The sequence below is a fragment of the Chinchilla lanigera genome, unplaced genomic scaffold (genome assembly GCF_000276665.1).
Source record: "Chinchilla lanigera isolate Chin_1 unplaced genomic scaffold, ChiLan1.0 scaffold00042, whole genome shotgun sequence".
Lineage (NCBI taxonomy): Eukaryota > Metazoa > Chordata > Mammalia > Rodentia > Chinchillidae > Chinchilla > Chinchilla lanigera.
Genome location: NW_004955443.1, coordinates 10,444,270 through 10,469,328, shown reverse-complemented (window position 1 = coordinate 10,469,328; position 25,059 = coordinate 10,444,270). Strand labels below are relative to the sequence as shown.

The 25,059-nt window shown below is 39.3% G+C and overlaps 1 protein-coding gene across 1 annotated transcript in view; it reads left to right on the top strand.

Moving 5' to 3' along the window:
- The window catches only part of Dthd1 (death domain containing 1), a 56,300-nt gene extending 31,887 nt beyond the window's left edge, over window positions 1-24,413 (top strand). The window contains exons 9-10 of the mRNA XM_005392015.2: window positions 18,316-18,373; window positions 23,725-24,413. Of these exons, the coding sequence (XP_005392072.1) occupies window positions 18,316-18,373; window positions 23,725-24,047 (381 nt within the window). The 3' untranslated portion in view covers window positions 24,048-24,413. The remainder of the gene's footprint in view (window positions 1-18,315; window positions 18,374-23,724) is intronic.
- The last annotated feature ends 646 nt before the right edge of the window (window positions 24,414-25,059 follow it).

Genomic DNA, 25,059 nt, shown 5'->3' with positions numbered 1-25,059 from the left:
AAGAAAGAAAGAAAGAAAGAAAGAAAGAAAGAAAGAAAGAAAGAAAGAAAGAAGAAAGAAAGTGTAGGGTTTAGTAAGATGCTTTGATACTGTACGCAATGTGTAATAATCAAACCAGGCTAATTAGCATAGCCATCATCTCAAACATTTCAAATTATCTGGAAGAGAGGATTTTGGCTGTTTGCCCATAGCTGGCTATTTGAGGTCTCATTCTCTGTCACTTGTTAGCCTTATTCTCCCATTTCCTTATCTAAAGTCGCTTAAAACTGTTACCCTCTTTGTATTTCCTTCTTAACACTCATTCTTAATTGAAACGATGAGATCTATTTATTTGTTCAAGCATTTTCTCTGTGCCTTTGCTCTGCAGAAAGCAAACTGCATGTGTGAAGAACCTGGATTCCTGTCAGGCTTTGTCTTTAGTGCCAGGGACACAGCAGGCTGTCAATGTTGGTCACTGGAGGGGTTAGAGAAGGTCCACAACTTGTATTAGATGAAAGGTTTAAGAACTGTTGGCTGAAAGCTACACTCAAATTCACTTAAATGGGTAACAATCCCTAACAGGCAGGCCGAGGAGCTGACTGGATTAGGATGAAGATCAAGAATAAGGAAATACCTACCTGCCAAGCAGCTTGACTGAGCACATTTCTTCCAGAAGGTTCCGTGGAGTTCTATGCTATGGAGCGGTTGGAGGGAGGCTAGTCAGCGGCTGTTGGAATATCTGGCAGGAGGTGGTCAGGATCTTGCTATGATGATGGCAGACAGTGGACAGAAAGGTACTTGTGTAAAACAGGATTTATTTATTGTCCAAAAATGTGACACAAACTCAGCTTTCAATAATCTATGTTTTCGTATCTGACTTTGTGAATCAGTTACCTGAACTGGTCAAGTGAGATAAATTAGGGTCAATACCGTTTTTCTTCAGCGATACTACATGTGAGTGACTGTCAAGGACATTTCATAAGCCCTTTCTGCTTTGAGTTCAGCACATGGCTTCCTACCTGCCTGCCTGGGTAATTCCTTTCAGCCATCCTTAACATCTCACTTCTGTCCTCTCCCCAGCAGGCCTTCCTTGACTTCCTGTTCTGTACTAAATTAGGTGTCTCTGGTATGCACAGCCATAATAATCTGTGCCAATTCCACCATTGCAGTTATCATATTTCCTTATAATCACTTGCTTATTTCTTTTCAATGGACATGTTTTTGTTTCTATTATTGTACTGGGGATTGAAGCGGGGATCTTCACACTGGGTTACATTTCCAGCCTTTTCTTATTTTGACATAGTTTTTACTGAGCTGTCCATGCTGGGCTTGAATTTGCAATTCTTCTGTCTCAGCTTCCCGGGGTGCTGAGGTTAGATACTCAATCTTGTTTTAAGGCTTTTCATAGGATCTCCTTAGACATTTTATTTCTAATCAGCCCTCCCCATGACATGTATGCATGCTGTATGTGTATGTGTGTGTGTGTGTGTGTGCGTGTGAGAGAGAGAGAGAGAGAGAGAGAGAGAGAGAGAGAGAGAGAGAGCAAGAACACCACTGTGTGGACTGAGGATTGAACCCCACTGAGCTATATCCCCAGCCTTTTTTTACTTAGAGACAGGGTCCTGTTAAGTCATTAAGATGCTGGGCTCAAATTTGTGATTCTCTTGCCTCAGTGTCCTAGAGTGCTGGGACTATAAGCATGTGCCATCATATCAGAATCCCTATGCAATCTTAATACCACAGACATACTGGGCATTTCTTTATGAATTTGGTACATATCTGTGATTTAAATGTTAAGAAGTAAGTTTCTTTTTTTGTTTGTTTGCCGTTTTGTTTTTTATCTTACCTAGATCGAAACTTCTTCTCTCCTGAAAGTCATTATTTTCCCCATTCCCAGGTTACACAAGCCTGGATGGGGTAGGCTCAGGTACTGTCTTGCCCAACTTTGCATCTAAGGGTCAGGCACGCAGTATGTGCTTGAAGAATATATGTGAATGACTGCATGAATGAGATAATTTCTGCAAATCTAAATATTGCCCAACCTTGACACTGATACTCTTAAAATTACATTGGTATGTTTAAAAATAGGACCTTTTAAACATCTGCTCCTTTTGTAGATGAATGCCAATATGCCATCTGTACTTTCCTTTTCTCCCAGATGGGTTCACACAGGGATTTCCAGATTCACTCTCATAACCCCTTTTTGTGTCCAAAATCTTCACAAATAATTTTGCCAGAGTTGAGAAAGAATTTGTGGCTGTGGAAACTTTGCTCTTTTGTAACTAGCATATCTAAACGGGAATTGAAACCATGACCTTTATTTTTGTGAGAAAAGACTTCTTCCATGAAATTCAGAATTAAAACAACTTCACCTCAGCTCAGTTGTATTGGAATGTGCTATATTTCAGGAAATAGCCTTATTATAGTAGCTTGCTGTTAATGACGATGGCATTATTCATGTTTGTACATGTAACATAAATTAAGTGAAGGTATTTGTCAAAATTTTAAGTTCTTCACCACAGAAGACAAACTCTTTTAGATTAGAGATGCTATTTTAAATTTTTTTTCATAAATGGAAAGGGATATTAAAATGTTAAACCTTCCTTAGTGCAAATTCAATCCATTTCTTCCTAAGGCACCCTGCTTGAAAAGATGGTTTCATATGAACTTTCACCCCAAAGCTAGACAATCCTTATTACTTGGTCTGGGGAGCTAGTAAGAGCTTGTTTAATAGGATAAATACAGGCTGAATTTATCTTATATCTTTAAATTCATAACTTTAAGAAAACAAGAAAAAAGTATCTCAAAGATATGAGAACTTATCTTATATCTTTAAATTCATAACTTTAAGAAAACTTGAGAAAAAAGTATCTCAAAGATTTCTTTGTGGATCACTAGGAAGTAAATATTTGCATGTCTATACCTAGACATACACAGTCTCACGCAAATTATACAGTGCCATGTTAATGCACTGTCTTACCTCCAAAAGATACGTACACACTTTATACTTTATGCTCTGTGTTTGTGAGGATCTCTGTGTCTTATCCTTCAGCCTCCCTGCTTTATTTATTCCCATAATGTATACTATTTCATTCATTAAACACTATGTCTCAGGGCCTGACATAGAGTGGTGTTCCTGTAAGTGTGGTCTTATCCTTCCTTGCCTCCCTGCAGTCTATCCTCCACATCAGACAAAGTGATCCTTCCTTGAGCCATCAGTCAGGTCTTCAAATGCTTCTGCTCTAAACTTCACAATGACTCCCTGTTTCCCTCAAAACACAGATACATCCCAAGATTCCTGGGAATGCCTGAAGTCATGGATAGCACTGCATCCCTCTGAGTAACGTTTTCTTCCCTATACATACCTACGATAAAGTAAGATAGTGACAACCATAACTAACAATACAATAAGACAATTATAACAATCTATTGTAATCAATGCCATTTAAATTTTATGGCTTATTTATTTCTGGAATTTTTCATTTTGCAGTTTTGGACCATGTGTAACTGAACCCATAGAAAACAAAGTCACAGACCAGCCAGCCGATTATAAAAGGCTCTGCATGACCTTGGTCTCAAGTGACTCTAGAATTGTTATGGTTTGTGTCTGCAGGTTCCCCTAAAGCCTCATGCAGTCATGGGGTGCACTTTTAGAGTTTATGATTGATCCATGATCCAACGCTGGGATTATGGGTGTGAGTGCTACACCAGCCCAGGGGTGGGTAGTTTGCATATAATGTAAGGGAGGGAAAAGACTGCTTGCTGCCGCTCCTCCCCTTTTTGCTCTTGTTGCTTTTGCTGTTTTACCACTGCCATGCACTGTTGCCCTCTGCCGTGTGCCACCCTGCCTTGGAGCAAGCGGAATATGGACTGAAACCTCCACAGACTGTGAGCTAAATAAACCTTTCCTACCTTAATTTTGGGCATCAGGTATTTTATCCCAGCAGCAAGAGATAAGTAACCGAGACAAGGATCTTCCTTCTCCTCCTCTCTTCACTACTTCAGTACTGCTGGGCAGGCTGTTGGTGCTGGTGAAATGTGCTGTGCATGCCCCTGCTTTAGGTCTTTGAGTTAGTGATTCCCCCATCTCAAATGCTGGACACCAGCATGCCTGACACCGTTGGCATCTTCCATGCTTCACCTGGTTTCAGAGGCCCACTTGAAGGTGTTCACTATTGCAATATACTTCTACTCCCTCAGTCCAGTACTCTGGGTCCTGCTTAACCTGCCTTGATCATCCTTTAAGTCCTTGATACTGATATTGCCTATTGTCATACAATGCGTGTAACTTTGCAATACTCTCTCGCCTCCAACCAGTGTGTAAGCTCCATGAAGGCTGAGAATTTTCTTCCACTTTCATTTCCTACCAAATCACAAGTACAATATTTGCGGTGGAGGCCCATATATGGTGGATGCTCAATAAATGTTTATTGAATAAATGAGTGAGTTCATAAATAAAGTTTGTATTTTAAACAAAATCATGAAAAAGAAAGTGGGAGGTGACAAGGAAGGAATTCATTAGCATCAGAGAACAGACATAATTGGTGGTGTGTTCTTTGAGGTAAGACAGCCGGGAAGACCAACCAGTGGAAGCAACTTCCGGTCTGAGCCACAGTGAGTGACCAGAAGACCTTCTCTGCCTGTATGCCTGGAAGCAAGTGCTTAGGCTGCTGTGATGGGCAGAAGCTTCAAGTCAAAAATGAAGAAGCTGGATGTGGTGGCACAAACCTGTAGTCATAGCACTTTGGAAGGCTGAGGCAGGAGGATTCCAAGTTCAAACCCAGCCTGGGAAACAGCTACCTAGACAGACCCCGTCTTTAAATTATTTTTTAAAGTCTAGGGATATAGGATATACTTAAGGGTAAAGGCCCTGGGTTCAGTCCCCAACACCACAAAAAAGAAGGCCACCATGGCTAACGTCCACCTTAGGGCTGTAAGATTAGAAAGTCAAGAGGGGTCCTGGTGACATCGTATTCAGCACTATCTTCTGAAAATGGTCACATCACCAGTATGTGTGAAAATACATTACCTCAAAGAATAACAGTTTCCCCCTAAGGCTTTCCTAAACTGCTCTTCATACTATCTCCTTTGACAAAAGTTTAAGCAAATTTAGTCCATATCATGTATACTAGTACTTGGCAGAAATAAGATAACTCTCAACAAAACAAAACCAAACCTTTCAGGTTTTTCTCCGGTACCAGGAACTGAACTCACGACCTTGCGCTTGCCAGGCAGGTGCTTTGCCGCTGAGCTAAATCCCCAGCCCCAAAACCAAACCTTTCAAAGGATTTTTTTTAGGTGAAAAGAAGCAGAAAGATTGTGTGTGTGTGTGTGTGTGCGCACGTGTGCGCATGCACGCGCACGCACACACTCTTCTGAAATTGTGCCAAATAGATGGCTTCTTAATATTTGGTCATTTGTGTCAGCTTGGGCTGCGACCTCCTTTAACTCTTCCCACCTGCTTGGAGGTTTTCTTTGAAGGGAGGAAGAGCCCCAGAGCTGACGGCTGGAGGCCACGGTGGGCTGGAGTTTCCCAGCCATACCTAAACTACAGATCTACGTAAGCCATGTGTGAACTCAATTTGCTTAGCCTGAACTTCCTTTTTCTAAAACACTGAATTCATGACATGACATTTCTAATGAATAATGTTACCACTGCAACACTTTCCACCACATTAGATAATGTTTTGTGTCAGGGCAAGGGGGTGTACAGAAACCAGTGCAAAATTCAGTTTATCACATTCACCTGCTCACGACCTCCGTGCCCTACTAGAAATGTTTAAAAGTTTTTTTTTTTCCTAACAATATAGAATACTAAAGTAATCTAGACTATAGATCAGGGTTTTAGGGGTATGAAAAATATTTACAGCTGTAGGTGATGCAGTTCTACTTAAGACTTTTCAGCTGCTGTAATATTACAAAATTATATTTGGGTTGTGGAATAAAATAGAACATATTAGCCTACTGCTAGCTGTTTAGAAGACCGGTAAGAAAAGCATATGTAGTTCTCAGAATCTGTAAGAGAAATGAGGAGTGTGTAGTGGTTGCCATAGTCTTTGTGGGAATGCTGAACTTATGGCTCTTAAAACATTTTCTGTAGTTCCTTTGCATGCTTTCTGTGTTAGAGGTGATTCTAGCAACGTAGCTGTGCTTTATCGGTGGTGGAAGAAAGACACTAGGATCTTGGTAAGTAGAGAGATCATGTAACTTTTAACCTGTGGAAGTTTTTCACAACCTTCCTACTCTTCCCAGTGTCTTAACTCTAGCTCTCCTGCTTCTCCCTTGACATGGCTCATGCCCCCAGTGTCACTTGCCCACTCGCCATCAGAGTGCTCTTTAGAGAAAGACACAGTGTTGGCCGCGTCACTGAAAGAGAAATGGGAGAAAGTTGAAGACAGACGGAAACAGGATCTTGCGTTTTCCTCCCAGAGAATGCTTGGCTGGCCAATGTAATCAAGACACTCTTTCCTGTCTCCCTCCTTTTTCTCTGTAGTTTTTCTCTTCCTTTTCATGGTCGTCTCCCCTCCCATTTACTCTTCCACTCTCTTCTTTCCCTCCCTTCCTTTCCCCTCTCACTTCTCCGCCTTCCCCCTTTAACTTCTGACCATCAGAGGGACGCTCTCTCTGCTCAGAGGGTGAAACAGCTAAAGCAGGTAGGGAGCATCAGGTTGGCAAATGGCTTTCAGTGGTTCTGCCAAGGGACGCCATGTATTCTTACCTATCTGAGAAAATTTAATATTAAAAAAATAGCCATGTTTGCATCCATATTCTTAAATTATAACATCTAACAAGTAAAAAACAATGCTTTGTAACCAAATTTTCTAGTTTATGAATTCCAACTGTTCTTAATTTTTCTATAGCTACAACAGTCAATGTATCAAGTAGCAAACATTAATTGTTTGATTATGTTTAATGATATATGCTTAATATGACTTGGGGGTGCTTAAAACATAAAGGTTCAAGTCTTAGCTTTTAAGAAAATGACATTCAGTTCAGGAAATAAAACATAAATATTTTCAACTTATAAAACAGTGAAAGAGATAAATAATAATCACATACAACAACACAGCAACATCAAAAAAACAGGAACTGATGACTCATTGCCAAGGAGTGTCCAACATAGTAAGCGCTGGGTTTCTCAGAGAAGGAAGTAATTCCTGTGGCTTGTGTGACCTGGGGATGCTTTCGAGAGCAAGGTGGATGCAGGTAGTGCTTGGGATCAGGAGAGGGAGAGAGAGACAGTTCTGTAAGCGAGGGATGGCAGGACTTCAAAGTGGTAAAGCATGAGGACTGCTTCAATAAAGGATAATGAATATATCTGAGTAGCTTGAGTGGAATATTTGGAAAAGTCATATTGGAAATAAGTTAGGTAAAAATTATAGAAGGCTTTGAATGTCTTGTTTTGGTCAATCAAATCTCTGCAATAGTTTTAAATGGGGGTTCTGTCAAAATTCATAAAAAGTGGGATTAATTTTGTGACATAGTGACTATATGTCAAAAATTTTAATCAGAGACTCTGAGCACAGAAATAAACAAATAAATCACTCATCTACTTGTATTCTTGGGATCACTATGACCATAATTGAAGATGCCCAAGAAAGTATCTAGTTTATAAATAAGCTTGTGTTTTAACCTAGAAGTAATGAGAAGGTGTTGGAAAATTTTAATCAGGAGAGCAATAAAATCAGATTTTGTTGCCACTGTCCCTGTGATAGCCTGTAAGAATACACTAGAAATAGAGGTAAATTAGAGAAGGAAATTAAAGAGCTAAAGTAAATTAAAAAGTTAAATCAATCACAGAAGTGATGTTCTGATGCAAGACCTTTGTATTAAGGAGGCAAGCAGGTGACAGTGGAAGAGCAGGGATCTGGGACCAACAGGACTTGATGACAGTGAATATGTGTGGGTCTGGCGGTAGAAGTGCACTGAGAGATAGAGGAAGTTATAGACAAAGGCTTTCTGGGACATCAGAGTTCTTACCTTACAATATAACATAGTTCTTTATTGAATACTTTAGAAGTGTTTACCCTTGAGTTACATCACTAGTCCTTTTAATATTGCCCTAGTAGGTGATTGCAATTTTTTCTCTTAGAGGGTATTAAACAGTCCTTTCTTCTGCTCTTGGACACTTTATATACAACAGACAGCCTGGATTCTAGAATATTCTAGAAAGAATTATGCTTAGAGTTCAATAGACACCTTGAAAAGTCTTCTGGATTGACAAAATCTGTAGCAAGGGTAACCTAGAAATGAACCAGTGAAGAGAAGAGGCTGAAGGTAATGTAAATCCTAACAGTGTTGTATCTCTCTCTTTGATGTGTTAAACTGCTTCAAAAATTAGTAACACCTTCTACATAGCTGCATCGATGGGTCAGAGGCATCTGCTTCTGCCAGAATTGCTTGGAGTGCTGAAACCTAAATTGTATTAAAATAGTTAACATTTGTGTAACATTTGCACATATGAAATATTTTATGAATGCTGTAGTCACTCCTTATCTCAACTCATTTGAATCTACTGCTTTGCCTACTTGCTACATAAAAAATGACAACAGAGACATTCATGTAGGAATAAGATTTCTATTCCTGGCTGATTCTGATAACTTCTTTTTGTTACCTTTATATATATTTCACACATATTTTCTGATATATCGAGAACCTTGCTTACTTTGTATTTGTAGCTGTGGCTGAGTGAACCTTCTTCCACCTGTCCCCATTCTTTAGACTCTTTGGGTTTCCCTGAATTGATCTACCTGGCTACAAGAGCCTAAAGCTGTCTACTTTTCTTACTCTGAACTCTGTCTTTATTTTGTTCCCCACAACTCTTACTTCCCTATGGATTTATGCTGGTTTCCAGACCACTCTCTGCAGAAGTACTTCCTTTCATTGTGAGGGCCAAACATTTGTGCCTACGCCTTCAGGAAGTTCTACACTGACAGTGCAATTATGAACATGCTCAGAAAAACAACAACAAGAATGGGCTGAGGCTGGTGTCTTTTAATTAATTTATTTTAAAATGATTCTGGCTTCGTGTCTCTATGTGTACATAAATGCTTAAATGTACACAAAAAAATATGAAAGGAATCTACATAGACCCTCCTCTCTCATCATTTCTATGTGCTTATTTCATTTCATAGTATTATTTCTTTTTGTCAGAGTGTTGTAAACCAAATCACAGATAATCATATTATTTTATATTAATATTATCTCCATACCTCAGAATATATTTCTAGGAGGTGAGAATAAACGAACAAACCAACCCTCAAAACCTACCGTACTATAGGTACACCTTCCTGCAAATTTACTACCCAGTAATCATTTACTACCCAGCCTATGTTTTGTATTCATCTACTGACTCAATGCTTTCTTCAGTGGATTTTTTCAGACCAGGGTCCTAATATTCTACAAACATTGCATTTGTTTGCATGTGTTTGCAACCCTCTGCTGAGCTCTCAATGTAGGCCACATCCTTTATGGATGAGTTTTCAATCCACCTTCATGTGCACTGCAGAGATGGGGACCATTATTTCTGTTTCCCAATCAGAAGTTCAGGATGAAAGTAGAAATGGCTTGCCTCAGCTTGCACAACTTCACAGGGGCAGAGGCAGACTGCACAGTTCTTCTTCTTTTATGCTTTACCATCTCCTCCTATTATGAGTAAGCCAGATCCTTGCTTATTGTTATGCCTGCCACTTTTACCAGTGTGACATTTTGTCTCACGTGTTTTGCACTTCAGAGTGTTTTGTAAATCTAGGTCTTTCAAAAAGCCGGTTGGGAAAGGTAGTTGTACCCTTTGCTGAAATTAGGCTTTGGAATAGAGCACTGGTGGTCATTTCATTGTTGACTTGGATATTTTGAGCACCAGAATCAGAAGCAGGCATTCTCAGTCATCTTCATTTTGGATGCTTAGCAGCTTCTTAACAGACTGATGATTTTTCTGTCCCATTCACATAACAATATCAGGTCTTAGCTGACTTTCAGAGCACAGGTGATATCCATTCCTTTAACAGGACAGCTCCAATATTCCCTTCTTTAGGTTATGAGTCCACGTTCCTTGCTCTTTGTCATGAGCCCATATTCCTTGCTCTTTGTTGACCGGTCACCCAGATCCCCTTAAAATATTAGCTCTATAGTTCTGAAACACAAAAATATTTTCCATACATATTTAAACTGAAAGATTTAATTCCAACCAAATAAAAGGAGGTGCTTCTTTATAATGATTTATCTCCAAATTTTGGAACTCTGAGTTGCTTTGTTTATTTTTGTAGGATAGTACATATAAAAGTAGATTCACCAAATGACCATAATATGGTTTGGGTGCTTTTGGAGTTAAGTAACAGCCAAGGTACAATTTAAATAGGATACTGTTCTAGCAGTCAAAACTATCATTTTATTTCATTATTTCCACTTAACCCTCAAATAATGTATGAAACAGTGGCAAGATAATTTCTCTGACTTTCCCTTATTCTAACTTTTGTATGAGATTTTACTGGTTACTGTGTTGAGTCTTGGAAGAATCTCACTCCCTGGTCTTGGGTGAGCTCTTTACCATGATCTCTGTCCATTCATTTAGGCTGGGGGAGGGGTGGAGTGATGATGATGTAATGTCACCAAACAAATCAGCCCTAAAGCCAGCCCACAGTGCACTTATTTCTGCTGCACTGCTTTTCACTCTTGTTTTCACCCACATGTTTCTACAGTGACATTACCTTAGTTGATGCCAGCACCATCCTAAGCTCCTGGAAAGCACAGTATAATGAGGTTGAGTCCTAACTGATACTGAAACATTTGAGCTTTTTCCAGGTCAAAGCACTTAGAGACTAGACAGGCGGCAGCTGAGTGCAGGGCTGCAGGGAAGGGTGAGACCTCAGGGGAGGGTGCTATAGTAGCTATGATGCTGTTTTTCCACAGTAATGTTCAGATTATGTCATCCTTTGCACAAGTCTATACTTACAGGAATAACTTTAGTTACAGGTGGATATTTGGACTTTCTTCTACAAATTGAAAATTTAGGATTGCAGAAATCCTATGTGCAAAAATGATGCTTTAACTCTACCAAAACTTGAGTGATAAAACAGTTGGGTGACTTTTACTGAGAATACACTCTGGGCCAAGTGTTATTTCATCTTATTCCATTGAAAGTATGTTATAACCTCCCTCTATCCTATTCCCTTTTTAGTGTGCAGCAGAGTACAGTCAGGAAGAATTAGTTCTAGTCCTCTGTACCCTACTTTTTAAGGCAACCAACTGTGGCCTACAACAGTTCATTATTATTCTCAATAGCTGGAAGGTCTGGAAGGTTTCCAATTGATAGAAATGGTAACTATTACAGATGGAAATGCTTTTCATCTGGATCTGACCATTCCACATTGTATACAAATATCACTCAAATTATATTTCATCCTGTAAATATGCACAAGTATTATGGGGGCCTTTAAATTTAAAACTACTCTATAGAGCTGGGCATGCTGGTGCAAGCCTGTGATCCCAGCACTCAGTAGGCTGAGGCAGGAGGATCGTTGTGAGTTTGAGACCAGCCTGGGTTACAAAGTGAGCTCAAGGCCAGCCTGAAATGTACAGCAAGACCCTGTCTCAAAAAGACAAAATAGTATTCTATACTACTGTATATAAAGCAGTATAAAGCAGTAATGGTATTCTATACTACTGTATATAAAGCTTTATATACTACTGTATATAAAGCAGTTGTTTGTTATTATTGTCAAGGGTTATGTACTGAACATGGCTGTACGTGCCATATTTTTTCATGGCTGGAACCACAGTAGGTGTGTGTGACCCCATCATTACCATCAACTCTGGAGCAATGTGCTGTACAACGATGAAAAACAGTGTCCTGCCCATTTTCTTTCATTTGAAGCACACAGCAAGCCTAGGAAATATGTAAACTAATGATAATGATTTCAAAGGTTGGGGAACTAAGGCATGAATTAGCTGAGGGGCCAGCAGCTGAGTGGGTGCGGTTTAAACTCAATGTGACCAGAGAGAGCCCAGGTGTGCAGCAGAGCAGTAGTAGGGAAAGCAGGATCTTTGGGCTTGGTCACACCTGGATCCCACCACTTGGTCCTCACTTAGGGTCTCAGCAGAGAAACTGAGCCCCTCTGTTCTAAGAAAATTTTATTTTATTTGTACATGTTTGCAGCATGTGAAATTTGTGTTCACCTTTGGAACAGACACATGAACATAACACACTTTGATTCTTTTTTATTTCTCTTCCCCTCCCCACCCCCCTCACTTCTGTCTCTTGATCCCTTTTTCCGTTTTCATTATTATTGTTGTTATTATTTTTAGCTCATGTAAATGCATAATGAAACATATACTGTGACCAAATAACGAAACCCATCATAATGTTCACATTCGCTCTGGGTATTTGTTACGGGTACATGACACATCTTAAATCTTTTTACTTCCCTTTCCCCTCCTACTCTCCCCTGCCCTCGGTCTCTTGGACCTCTTCCTGTTTGCAAAAGATCTATCTCCGTGTTTCCTTCAGCCTTGATATTCTCCACCACAATAGGAAAAAAAAAAAGAAACACTGTTATTTTTCACACTATTTGTGTGTCTGCATATGCACATGTGTGAAAAAGGCAAATGAGATAACAAAGAAGAAAGCGATTCTTAAGTAACACTGCAGCTGTTTCCATTCTGAAAATATTATACTTACCTGATAAAGGTTGAGAGAAATAACCAGCCTAGAGGGTTATTATATAGCAGTTAAGGTGCAAGCGAGGACAAAAATTAGACAGAGTTTCAGAAATGTAGGAATATACGAGATAGTATTTGACAGAGTTCCATTTGCCAGAATGATGTGTGTGCTATTATTTAATAGAAACAGATTTTTAGATATTTAGCATGTAGATTTACTAAATATATGAGTACATAATGAATATTACAAGTTCAATATGCATTGTATAAATATATAAACAGTATGATATGTAATAGCAATGTAACATGATACTTTAGGATGTATTATATGATATAATTATATATGTTAAATAATATGCTAAATACAGTATATGTTACATATTGGTATCAGCACAGATGTCAGCAGAACGGGACTGTTAGCAAAATCCATCTCCCAGTTTACTCTCTCGTTGTAGGCTTTGGTCCTAAGGGAAAGGATTTTAGATTTAAGAAAAATATTTCACTGAGCCCTTTGGCAAACCGGGGCACAGTCAGTACTACCCCAGTGTTGAGTAATGTAAAGGGTAAGGTGTCAACTCCTGCACTCTATGGTACTGTGCCACACAGCTGCCATATTAGGAGACCATAGTGGGGAGAGGATGGAGAATTGCACAGCTTTGAGGAGAAGTAAGAGGAAATGAATGCTCCATAGAGAGGGACGGGAGCAGATCACCCTTGGGAGGACCCAGCAGATGGTGGTTGAGGACCTTCGGTACCAACCTGTGAGAGCCATAGACGTCAGCACATGGGCCTGTGTGGGGCCTCAGGAGAAAACATGCAAGACTGGTAGAAGCCATTGGGCCACACTCTATGTGTGGACTCAAGGGTCTGCAGGATGGTTCTGCCACAGAAGGGTGTGTGGGTTGTGTGGCCAGCTGATCATTGTGAGGTACTGAGCAGGATGGTGTAAGGACCAAGAGAGGAAAGCCCATGGGACTGCCAGAAATATTTAAGGAGGAATTTCCTGAGGCTGGAGATTGTGCATGAGAAGGTAGGTCCCAGAGCTACATCATCTGGATGACACCTGTGGGGCAAGTTATGGAATTATTTAATAGAAATTAGTAGTATGATTACTATAACCCTATAGTAATAAGCAAGTGAGAAGCAATCAGAATTTCACTTTTGTATTGACATAATACTTGAAATCATTATAAATTTTGGTTAAAGATATTTCTCTTATTCTTTCATGCATTTACTGAGGTAAATTTGAGAGGTGCTAATTTATAGGTCATATAGGTTTAACTTGATAGTGTTTTGCTATGGTGGTCATTATACCTGAACATCTGAAACACCCAGTTTGTTTGCTGCAGTTGTGGCCTTACTGTGGCCTTATCCAACACCGACTGAGTCAGGGTGTGAGCTTCCCTTTTTTACCTTTTCCTCAAGATTCATTGTCAGGGACTGAGAATTGAAAAACACTGCTTCTTTTTTTTAAGGAGTAGGAGATAAAATTCCTTACTGAGAGAGTGATAAACAGGAGTGAAGTAAAAGTCCAGCAAAGAGTAGTCCAAAACGAATTGTAGAAGAATTTGTTATAAATACACAAAGACATCCCTGAGCAGTCCTGGTATCCAGCTAAGACTACTGACCCTAAAAATATGGTGACAACAATCCTTGTGATTATCTGTGGGAGGTCCCTGTGACTCGTACGAAGTGTGTGATGTGTTCACCATGTGGCAAATATAAGTCTGGATGTTAAAGAAGATATAAAAAAGCACAGCATCGATTACTAAAAGCCTAACTGAGGGTGAAAGATAGGCATGTATAAATGGTGTTAATAACAATACAGTTAAATCGTTAGATAAATTGTGTGATAATACATATGCTCCAAACTAAGGAACAAGTCATTTACATAGCTGGATAAAGGGGTAGAAATTAACCACTGCTTTGAAGATATGTCTGAATTGGAAGGGGCCTGCCATTTAGGTTAAGTAAAAATACTGTCACATAAATTAAACATTTTTACAACTCTGTGTGGACAGTGCCACCTGAAGTGTTGGGATGAAGACACATTGGTCCTCAGAGAGATTAGTGTAACAAGTAAAGGCCAAGATGGTTCTGGCTTGAGTATAGGAGGTGAAAAGACCTAAATCGGGGAGGGGGGATGTTTTGGAGGTGCTATGGGAATATTATAATGGCAAAGCCCATTATTTCCACACAAATATTATAATAACTCAATATTACAATGGCAAATTCAGTTATTTCATACAAAAGATCAAACTGCCACACATTAAGAATTCAGTAAAAAGATTATATTTAGGTAGTGTGGAAAGAATAGTTAATAATTGAACAAACTAACAAAAATGACTATAAATCTTAAGACATTTATGCTCCTTTCAAGTGTAAGAATCTGCCTTTTTTTCGTCTTTTTTGGCTTTATTTTTCTTTTATCCTTTTTTACTTTTATTAGTACATGTGTGAAGTACTTAATGATTACATTCACTGTGGGGATTGGTACATACACATAACACATTTCAATTCCTTTTCTTTTCCCCCTTCCTCCACCACCTTTTCTTTTTCCAGTATCAGATTCATTTATTTATTCCTCTTTTATTTTCATTTATTTATTTATTCCTCTTTTATTTTATTCATTTATTCCTCATTTATTTTCATTTATTTATTTATTCTTCCTTTATTTCATTTATTATTCCTCCTTTATATTCATTTATTTATTCCAGCATCAGATTCACTTATTTATTCCTCCTTTATTTTAATTTATTTGTCTTTTATCCTTTTTTACTTTTATTAGCACATGTGTGCAGTACATAATGATTACCTTCACTGTAGGGGATTGGTACATACACATAACACATTTCAATTCCTTTCCTTTTCCCCCTTCCTCCACCACCTTTTCTTTTTCCAGAATCAGATTCATTTATTTATCTTATAAGACCTTAGAAAGTTAGTTACATTATACAGAGATTGAAAACCAGACTAACAGGCCAAAGAACACAAACCACGCAAGGCAATTGCACTAGTCGAGGTCCGCCTTTGGTTTCAATCTTTTAAGTCACTTCTAAGTAGATGAGGCCTGTGCTGCACTTTGCAACTTTTGCAGATGTCTGAATTGCTTATTCTTTTATACTGATGTCCTTGAGAAACTTCTAGGGAGGGACAAACTACTGCATAGGGACAAACTTCTGTATTGAGGAGACAGTTTACAGAGAGCTTTTGAGGGAGGTTTCAATGTGCCCATCAGTCATTCTAAGCAGTGATAAATGTAGCATTGCAAAAATTATGTACAGCAAGCTGAGATATAAAATATTAACATAAAAATAGGTTTTTTGAGAAGAATAGCAAACTGTCCTCTAGCAAATAGAAGTATTAGAAGGACATCTTGGTAGAAGAGCAGAGAGAAAGGAGGAAGACATGAGCGCTGGTTCCACTAAGGAAGGTCTGAGGGGAGCTTTAGGAGGACTTATGAGACACTTGTGGGAGACACAGGAGGACAAGCAGAGGCTTCCTGTTTGCCTTGGGGCCAACTCTGGGCAGCAGCGAGCTACAAAGGTAATGTGCAAGGCAAAGAGAGAGCACAGACAATAATTGTGCACAGACAAAATTGTGCATAGACAAAAGTCATGCAAGGAGAGGAAAAGAAGGGGAGAAAGTGAAAGAGAGACAAGGGAAGGGAAGGTAGCATTGCAAATCCCTGAAGAATGGGCTCTGAGAGAGACAGCACACTGTCTGGAAGTCTAACCAGACCTGTGTTGCTGCAATCCACTGCTTCACTGGTTTTGTGTCAGATGAGGTACTTGACCTGAATTTTCGTGGGTGTGAAAAAAAAACCCTATATTTAAACACTAGTACCACTCTCTGTGCAGCAAGGCAGTACAAGACACCTGTGAAGAAATATGACCAGGGAGGAAAAAAAAACTATTGACATAAAGAAAAGAGAAAAATCTAATGTGTATATTTGTCCCAGGCTCAGCTCAGGTAATGTTTCCTTTGATGGAAATCTCAGTTCCTCTTGCAATACTCATATGGGCACTTATCATTCATTTTCAGGCGATCTAGCATAACAGATGGCTCAAAAATTCATTTATTTTGCAGTGTTGCAGTGTAGTAAAGTTGTACTCATACTATTTTTTCTGAATTCCTTCTCATAAAACTGCTTAGTGGACATTTTATATTTCTACATTTATGCAATGTCTGTGAAAAGAATGACTGCAAAACATGTCTTTCAGATTTAATTAACTTGAACACAGTGCTTAGTAGGAATCAGTGTAGTGTGCATTAAAATACAGGACTTTCATTACCCTTATATCACTGCGGGGAAGTAGGTTTTTAAAAAATATTTTAGGCTGGGGTATAGCTCAAGACAGAATATGTGCTGAGATTGCACAAGGTCCTGGGTTCAATCTCCAGCACTTCAAAAAGAAGAAAAATAATTATAGATTCATAGGAAGTTGCAAAAGACAGTAGTAGAATTTTGTATCCTTTAACTAGTTTTCCTCAGTAGTTATATCTTCCATAACTGTAGCACAATATGAAAGTTAGAAAGTTGACATTCATGCAATATACTTCTCTGACACTTTTTCATGTGTATATTTGTTTTCCCACCATGCCACCACTACCTTTGAACCACATAACTTATCTACTACCACAAAGCTCTCCTTTGTGCTCTATCTTCATAGTCATAGAAAATCCCTGACCATTATCTGTTCTACATCTTTACAATTCTGTAATTTCAAGAATGTGGTATAAGTGAAATCAGAATATGTAAACTTTTGAGACTAGCAGTTTGTAGTCAGTATAATGCCCTGCAGTTCTTGGAAGTTGTGGCTAGGACTTACTGCATACATCAGTGATTTGTCTTTATTCTTACTGAGTAGTATCCCATAGTTTCCCATTCACCTTTTGGGGAACATTTTATTGTTTCTCATTTTGTTTATTGCAAATAAAGCTGCTATCAACATTTGCGTACATGTTTTGTGATGTAGCTTTGGATAAATGTATCATAGAGATTAAGGAGATCAGTTCTCCCCAGTAACACTGCTACTCAACCACTCAATGGGTATCCAAACCCAGGTGTTTTTATCTTATATCCCATGCCCTTTCCACTGTCTTACATTAACTGAGAACACTGTTCAGCAGATGGTGTAGAGAAGCAATGACCACATATGTGATTACGTTTTGATAAGATATTGGTTTCAGGATAATGTATGCTGAATGACTTTATTCTTTCAGCATGCTGTGTGCACTTCACTCATCCATTCAGTCACACGACCCATTATTCCAGTACCTATGAGGTGCTAAGCCCTGTGTAAAACTATTAAAGCACCTAGGCTGACCCACAGGGGATGTGACAAGGAACCATATTTGTGGTATAGAGCTAGTTTGCTCTGTATTAATTGGCTTTAACAATTTTACATTTGGTTAAACGGTCTTTGTTCAGAGTTCATGTGAATTTCATAATAATAAAGTGTCTCTTGAAACTAGAATGTATTTAAAAATGTGACTATAATCCTTGTCTTCCAAGCATACAGACACAAATTCAAGATTTAATTTTGCAAGGTATCCAATTTAGCACATCTTCCAAATAGGGATGAGGTTGGAATACCTGAATATTGAACATTTGAATATTTGTTTTCAGAAATCAATCATTTCTTCTGCTTATTGTGTGTCCTTTACCTTCAATAGCATGAAAAATTGATCCACCGTCCACAGAGTACCAAGAGAATTTCTACAGATCCTGTAGGTAAGGAATACCTGCGCTATCTTCATTAGAGTACTTTTTCCTCTCTTATATTCTATGTATTTGTCTTAGTAATTTTCCCATTGCTGGAACAGAATACCCAACACCCACAATTGAAAAGGACAGACTTGTTTTGACTCAGGTTTTTAATCCATGGTCAGCTGTCTCGAAGGCAGAAACAGCATGGAGCAAGGGTGTTGCAGAGGAGAAAAGGTGCTCCACTCATGGTGGTCAGGAAGTAGAAGGAAAAGAGAAGAACAGAGAACAAGAATACACCTTTGCAGGTCTTGTTCCCTGTGACTCGCCTCCAATCAGGCCCCACCTACTGACAGTGCATTTAGCTACCAACTTGTCGGTGACTGAGACCACTGATAAATATAGCACCTCCATGATCCAATCATCATTAACATAGATGAGAATTCTGGGGAACATTTTAGGTCTAAACTATAAAAGTATATGTGAACCCTGCTGTGTAAAAGGATGGAGTTTATCAGTCCAATAAAATGAGGTTTCCTTGAAATTCATGCACATATCAACCAAAATAGCATTCTGAAATAGTCACATGATTAAACTGGTGTTAAAATCTACAAAAACATAGGCCATATCAAGGACTATTGTACTCAGATAATGAGTAATTTCAAAGGATTGGAAAATAGCTAACTACAGTTTGTACTGAAATGTTGACTTTTACATTGTAAATCTTTAAATAGGGTCAGTTCAAACCAACATTCCAGGCCAACAGACTTGCAGTAGAAGTACATATTTGTATGAATCCACAAAGAAACATTGACTACTTATTTGGTTGTGTACAATTAGTAAGGTTATGCATAAGTAGGTGTGTAGTTACAAAATAATGATACAGATTTCAGGGTAGAATTTGATGCTTTTATTCTGTCTTAGCCTTTAAAAGTTATTTTGTAATATTAATAGCTACTAGTGAACTATTTTATTAGTCTTTAAAAGAGATCAGTGAATGCATTCTTACTTCCCATTTAGCACTTCCATGGATGACATAGGACCCTAACCAGAGACTACTCTTAGAGATTTGTGCAGAAAATGCACAGGCTATCCTGAACTATTTCAGGAGTAGTGCAGGAATAAACTTTAATATTATATACTCCCTAAGGGAAAATGAATCTGTTTTAAATGAGAGAACAGGTGACATAGGCAAGAGATCAGTAAATTTAAGTTAATAATATTAACTTTTGAAAATTTGATATTCAAATAAAAGCACAATTATCAACATTGTCGACAGTCATCAGAGCGTACAAGAGTATAATGATCCTTCCTTTCCAACAGGAAAGTCAAGTCTGCTATAGGAAGAGGATGATAGATACAGTTAGAAATTCTAATAGGGTGAAACTTTTAAAAGCTTTAAATGTCAAGTTAAGAAATTTAAATAACATAAAGATTTTTCAAGAGATTTATTAATGGGGTACTAACAAGGTTAGGTTATACCCAAAACTTTCATTAGTTGCCCAGGAGACCAAAGTGTGTCACAACTGACAGCAGGAATAAGAGGTTGCACCCAGATTCTGCAATATTACAGAGAAGAGATGTACAGGACTTTGTCATAGAAGGCTTACTGTTACAGTGCTAACATAGCTGACATAATCAGCATGAAAGGAGGAAAGCCTTATTTGGTCTAAAAATTTTAGAGCTTTCAGTCCATGGTTGCATGGCTCTGTGGATTTGTGGTTTTGGCAGCCCAGTACATCATAGTAGGAACTTATGGCTCTCCGAGTTCGCCTTGTCTAATTTTACTTCAAAATCTTTTTCTTACTAAGTCTCCCTTGGAGACTCCCATGTTTTCTAGAATTCACTTCAGACGTTTTTCACTTCCTAGTATCTGGGAAACAAGATAGAAACAGGAAGTGGTCAGCGTCTGCATATCTGCTTCAAGGACATTTCCTCAATGACCTAACTTCCTCCCACTGGAGCCCACCCCCTAAACAGTCCACCACCTTCCAATAGTTCCACAGTCAGGGGACTAAGTTTTTCAAATATGGGCCTTAAGGGGACATGCAAGCTCTAATGTACAGCAGGCATGATTACAACTAAGTGAGTTAAACAAGAAAGCTGAGGAAATATTTGAATTGTTTAAATTTGGGACCATTAGAACTTACATACAGAGGATAAGAAACAGGCTTTTAAAATAAAAAAAAGGTGAGTTTTCAGAAGTGTGAATGATATCCTGTTTTTGCTTACTCAGCTGAGTGGTTACACCAAGAGAGTGAGTAGAGTGAAGGCAGATCAGGCAGAGAAGGAAAGGCCAGAAGTGGTGATTTGAGTTGTAGAAATATGACGTGTATATTAACTATAGTATTCCTTGGTAGAGATGCAGGGAAAATAAGAATTGAGATATTATACTAAGGTTTAGGGAAACAGAGACAAAAATGAAGGTATAGTAGGTCTGGGATACTTGACACGGAGGAAATGCTTCACAAAGTAAAAGGTATTGAGTTCATCAAGTAGAAAGAACAGCAATGTGAGGCCCGAGATAGAAAGCAGTAATCCAGCAGCATCAAGAGGCAGAGAGTTAGAGAAGGGTGGTGAGGGAAGAGAACAAGGAGAGGCCATGAAACCTGAAAGGGTGAGCAAAATGCTTTGTGGAAGTCGGAGGAGATACAGGTTAACACTCATTGGCTGTAAGTAGTAATGAAGAGGTCTCTGGGAGGATAGGAATAAAAGCTTGACTTTTCCAAGAGGGAGTAGAACCTTAAAGCAAAGGTATCAGCTGTGAGTCACTCATGAGGAACTTGAGGGTTCATGTTTATATTGGGTATTAAAAGAGTTTATGGTTCAAAAGGGGGAGGATATAGCATAGTAGTTTGGCATAGTAGTAAAAGCAGGAAAAGAAGTGAATAGTCTTAAGGAACATGGAAGGAACCTGCAGTGAGGAAGAGATTAAAGAACAAACATGAAGATAAAATACTCAAGAAAAACACTGGGGATGGACTCCAGAAAGCACAGGGGTCTCCAAGGGAGACTTTGTAAGAAAATGATTTTTGAAGTGAACGTAAGGCAAAGAGAACTTGGGAGTAAAGACCTCGGGTAAAGTAAGAGAATAGACAATGGCTGAGTGAAATAGAATAAGAACAGGACTGGGGCTTAAATATAGGACAGAAGTTTTGAGTCATTGCTATGGAAAGTTTTAAGTTGAGTTTAGAGAAGAATTTGAGTGGATTTATGAACTACTAATGGCCTCAAGGTATAAGATTGTGTAGTTTATTGATCACATCCAGCATAGTTTCATATTTTCACGTCAGTTCAGTATTAGAAAGGCAGGATCAGGGCTGACAAAGTGAGAGCAATGAAAACCAAAGAGGACAAATATAACTAATCGCAGGCAGCAATGCTGGTGGAGAGGTGCGTGCTACGCTGCAAGGTAACTGAATGGTTACAGGTATCCGAGGAATTCCTGTATTAAGGATCAGGCAAAGAGCATATTATGAAGGTGCAAACAAAACACAAGCTGGGAAAAATGTATAAAGTAAAATTCAGCAATAATATTGAGAAGCTGAGGCCATAGAGGTGGAACAATTCTGGCTTATGACCAAACATAAGAATTGGCTCTGAAAGTCAGTTTTCAATTTGGAGTCACAAAACAGGTCATTGGAGTCCGCAAGGTTAAGGATTCATGTGGGCCAAAGAGAAAGATTATCAACAGGGTGGCCAAGAAACTGCCTGTCAGTGGGAGGATGTAGATCATAGAATGGGGAGAAGAAGCCCAACTCAGCATATATTTCAGAATAAATGCATTAAATAACGATAGCCCAATGTTCATTTGAAATCAACAAGGTTGTGTTAGCCTCTTTCCCTGAATACCCTTCACAGAAAAGTGGCATCACAGTGTAAAATCACAGTGCAGTTTATGTGAATCGAGAGAAGGAAGGAGCCATTGAGTACCAGTGGGCAGACATAGAACTTTTTTTTCACACAAAACCAGGGAAACCGGTGCAGGGGTGAACGTGCAGTAAACAAAAAAGTGGCTGTGATGCCATATGGGGTTGGTAAATGAAAAGGTCTAGATTGTAGCGTACAGAGGTTTTCCTCACAGTGATGAATCTCACTTACACAGTGAGCAACAGCATAATGGAATCAGTTATCAAATTTGCAGTTGCTTTTCCTACTCAAGGCCATTCACAAATAACCAAAGAGCTTTGAAAGCAGGCAGGAAATTTTATTCAATAACCAATGAATGGAGCAAGTGAGCTCATGCTTTAAAGACACTTTCTGCCTGAGGAGGTCTGGAGTTTGAGTCTTTACTATGGCCAAGTTGTGGGGGTTGTGGCATCAGAGTTTTTCATGGAGGAGGAGGAAATGTCCAGGAATCAGGAATCAGTAATCAGTGCTGCCTATTTTCATTCTCTAATTTGGGTCTGGTCAGATCTGTCACGGAACTAGTAGGTGTGTTTTTAACAATTATGATGAGATTGCAACAAGCCCCAGCTCACCTGGAGGGTCCAGTGGCATCCAGACCAGATCACCTCAGCAGGTGCCGTCACCTTGGTGATGGGGACTATGAGATAATGCCACGCTTGGCAGGTGGAAGCATGTGGTTATCAGTACCAAGGCTTTAAGTCTCACACAAGCAGCAGAGTTGAAAGAACAATAGGTTACTAGTAATGTCAGAGTTGAATCTGGTGATATCATGAGACTAGGAGGTAGACATGAGTCCCAGGCTAAGGGAAAGGCTCTGCTGAGCATACAGGACATATTTAGAAGTGTAAGTAGTCCAGAAGCCTAGAGGAATTGCTGGTGCAAAGCACTTTCACAGAATTGTTCTTTGGGTACTGAGTCTTTGTGTGTGTATGTGTGTGTGTGTGTGTGTGTGTGTGTGCACGCACATGCATGCATGAGTGTGTAGTTCTCTGAGTGGGTGAGGATTGTGTGGACTGCCTGGTTGCTGGCATAATCTATGCACTACATTAGTACTAATAAAGGCAAGTATCTTTTTGAATCTACAAACCTTTTTCTGACACAGTGCTAGCTAAAGGAGGGGACCCCAGCATCAATGTCCTTTGGGAGCTCATTAAAAATGCCGACTTTTATTCCTCCCTAGTCCTACTCAATTAGACTATATGGGTCTGAGACCCATTTCATCAAGTCCTTTCAGTTCCCAAGGATACTGAAATTGGAGTCTCATTTCTAACCCTCTGCAATAGTTGGCGCCCTCCGAAGATGACCCTGGCAGTGGCTGGAGGCAAAGGCTCTCACTGTCTGCCTGGGTGGTCCCTAACAGAGGGCAGAGGAGAGGCCAGGTAGATTTCCCATGCAGAGATGTGGATGGTTGGATCAGCACTTCCCTCAAGCAGAGGTCGTAACCCTGGATGTTCCTCATGTGCCCACAGAAACCCTTTGGGATAACCTGCTTCACTGGCTGGCAGAGGAACTCTCTGAAGAAGGCACTGAGGCCCTTACCTCCTCCCTCCCCCTGCGCAGCAGCACCATGCAGCTCATCAAACTCAAGCACCCTGATGACCTCACAGAACAGATCCATGAACTTCTTTGCTTCTGGAAAAAATCACTTCCAACCTCCACCGACAAACTTCGCCTCCTTGTTCGTCATCTCCGTAAGATGGGCAGGAGCGACCTTGCAGAAGGGCTCAGGTTCAAGTGGGAAAATAAAGTGTTCACTGAACCCCAGCAGTGGTTTCCTATGGCAGGGGAATAAAGTTCTGCAGCTCTTCCTTTTGCTGTAGCAAGATGTTCATGGGTTATAAAGATTGCTTCTGTCAACTTGTATTGGACAGTTTCCAAGTAACAGTGAGTGAAGTGAGTCTATTTGGTAACTATTTGAAATAAAGGAAGCAGTAATCAGACAAGAAGAATGGCTGAGCACCACCTCACTGTTGAGTGATGTATGTTGTGTTAACCATGACGAACTTCGGTGCACCCAGACTCCATAGCATTTGCAGTACAGTTTTCTCCATGTACATTTTAACAGTCAAGTCTGCTTTCTAAGTGCAAAATAAAAGTAGGATATACAGAATCACTTTTCGGGGCTGGGGATTTAGCTCAGCGGCAAAAGCGCCTGCCTGGCAAGCGCAAGGTCGTGAGTTCGGTTCCCGGTACCGGAGAAAAGCCAAAAAAAAAAAAAAAAAACCCAGGATCACTTTTAGTCATCTACGTAAAATTAAACCAGGTATCCATACTCCAAAAACCCAGTTCGAGTTACACAGGTAACGAGGGGCTTGTGGATAACAATATATAATAAATTCGGCTGATGTTGGTGGTACCAACTCACTTGAAAGAAAAAGCCTCAAAATAGATTAAATTAGAATATTTCCACCACCCAGCCACCCACTGCCACAAACTTTTGTTTTATAAAAATCTAAGTTGTAGTAGGGTACTATTTTGCTATTAGTAAAATGAGGCAGTGCAGAGAAAATAAAGTATAAGAATTCAAGGCCTCTTTTTACTTCAAAAGCAGTATGCTTTTTTTATCACTTAGCAGATATCTGATTACATACGCCTTTTATGCTCATCATTAAGAGTAAACCTGTAGAAAAACACACAAAAAAATTTTACTAAAACCATCTGTCTACTGATAATCCCTGTCTGTATAAGCACTGACTCTGGGAAACCTAAAGCATTCCTGCAGCAATTTAATATAAACGATTAGTTTAATGAATTCATTAAGGCAAAGTCAACATGACTTGGTCTTGTGAATATCAGTAGCCATC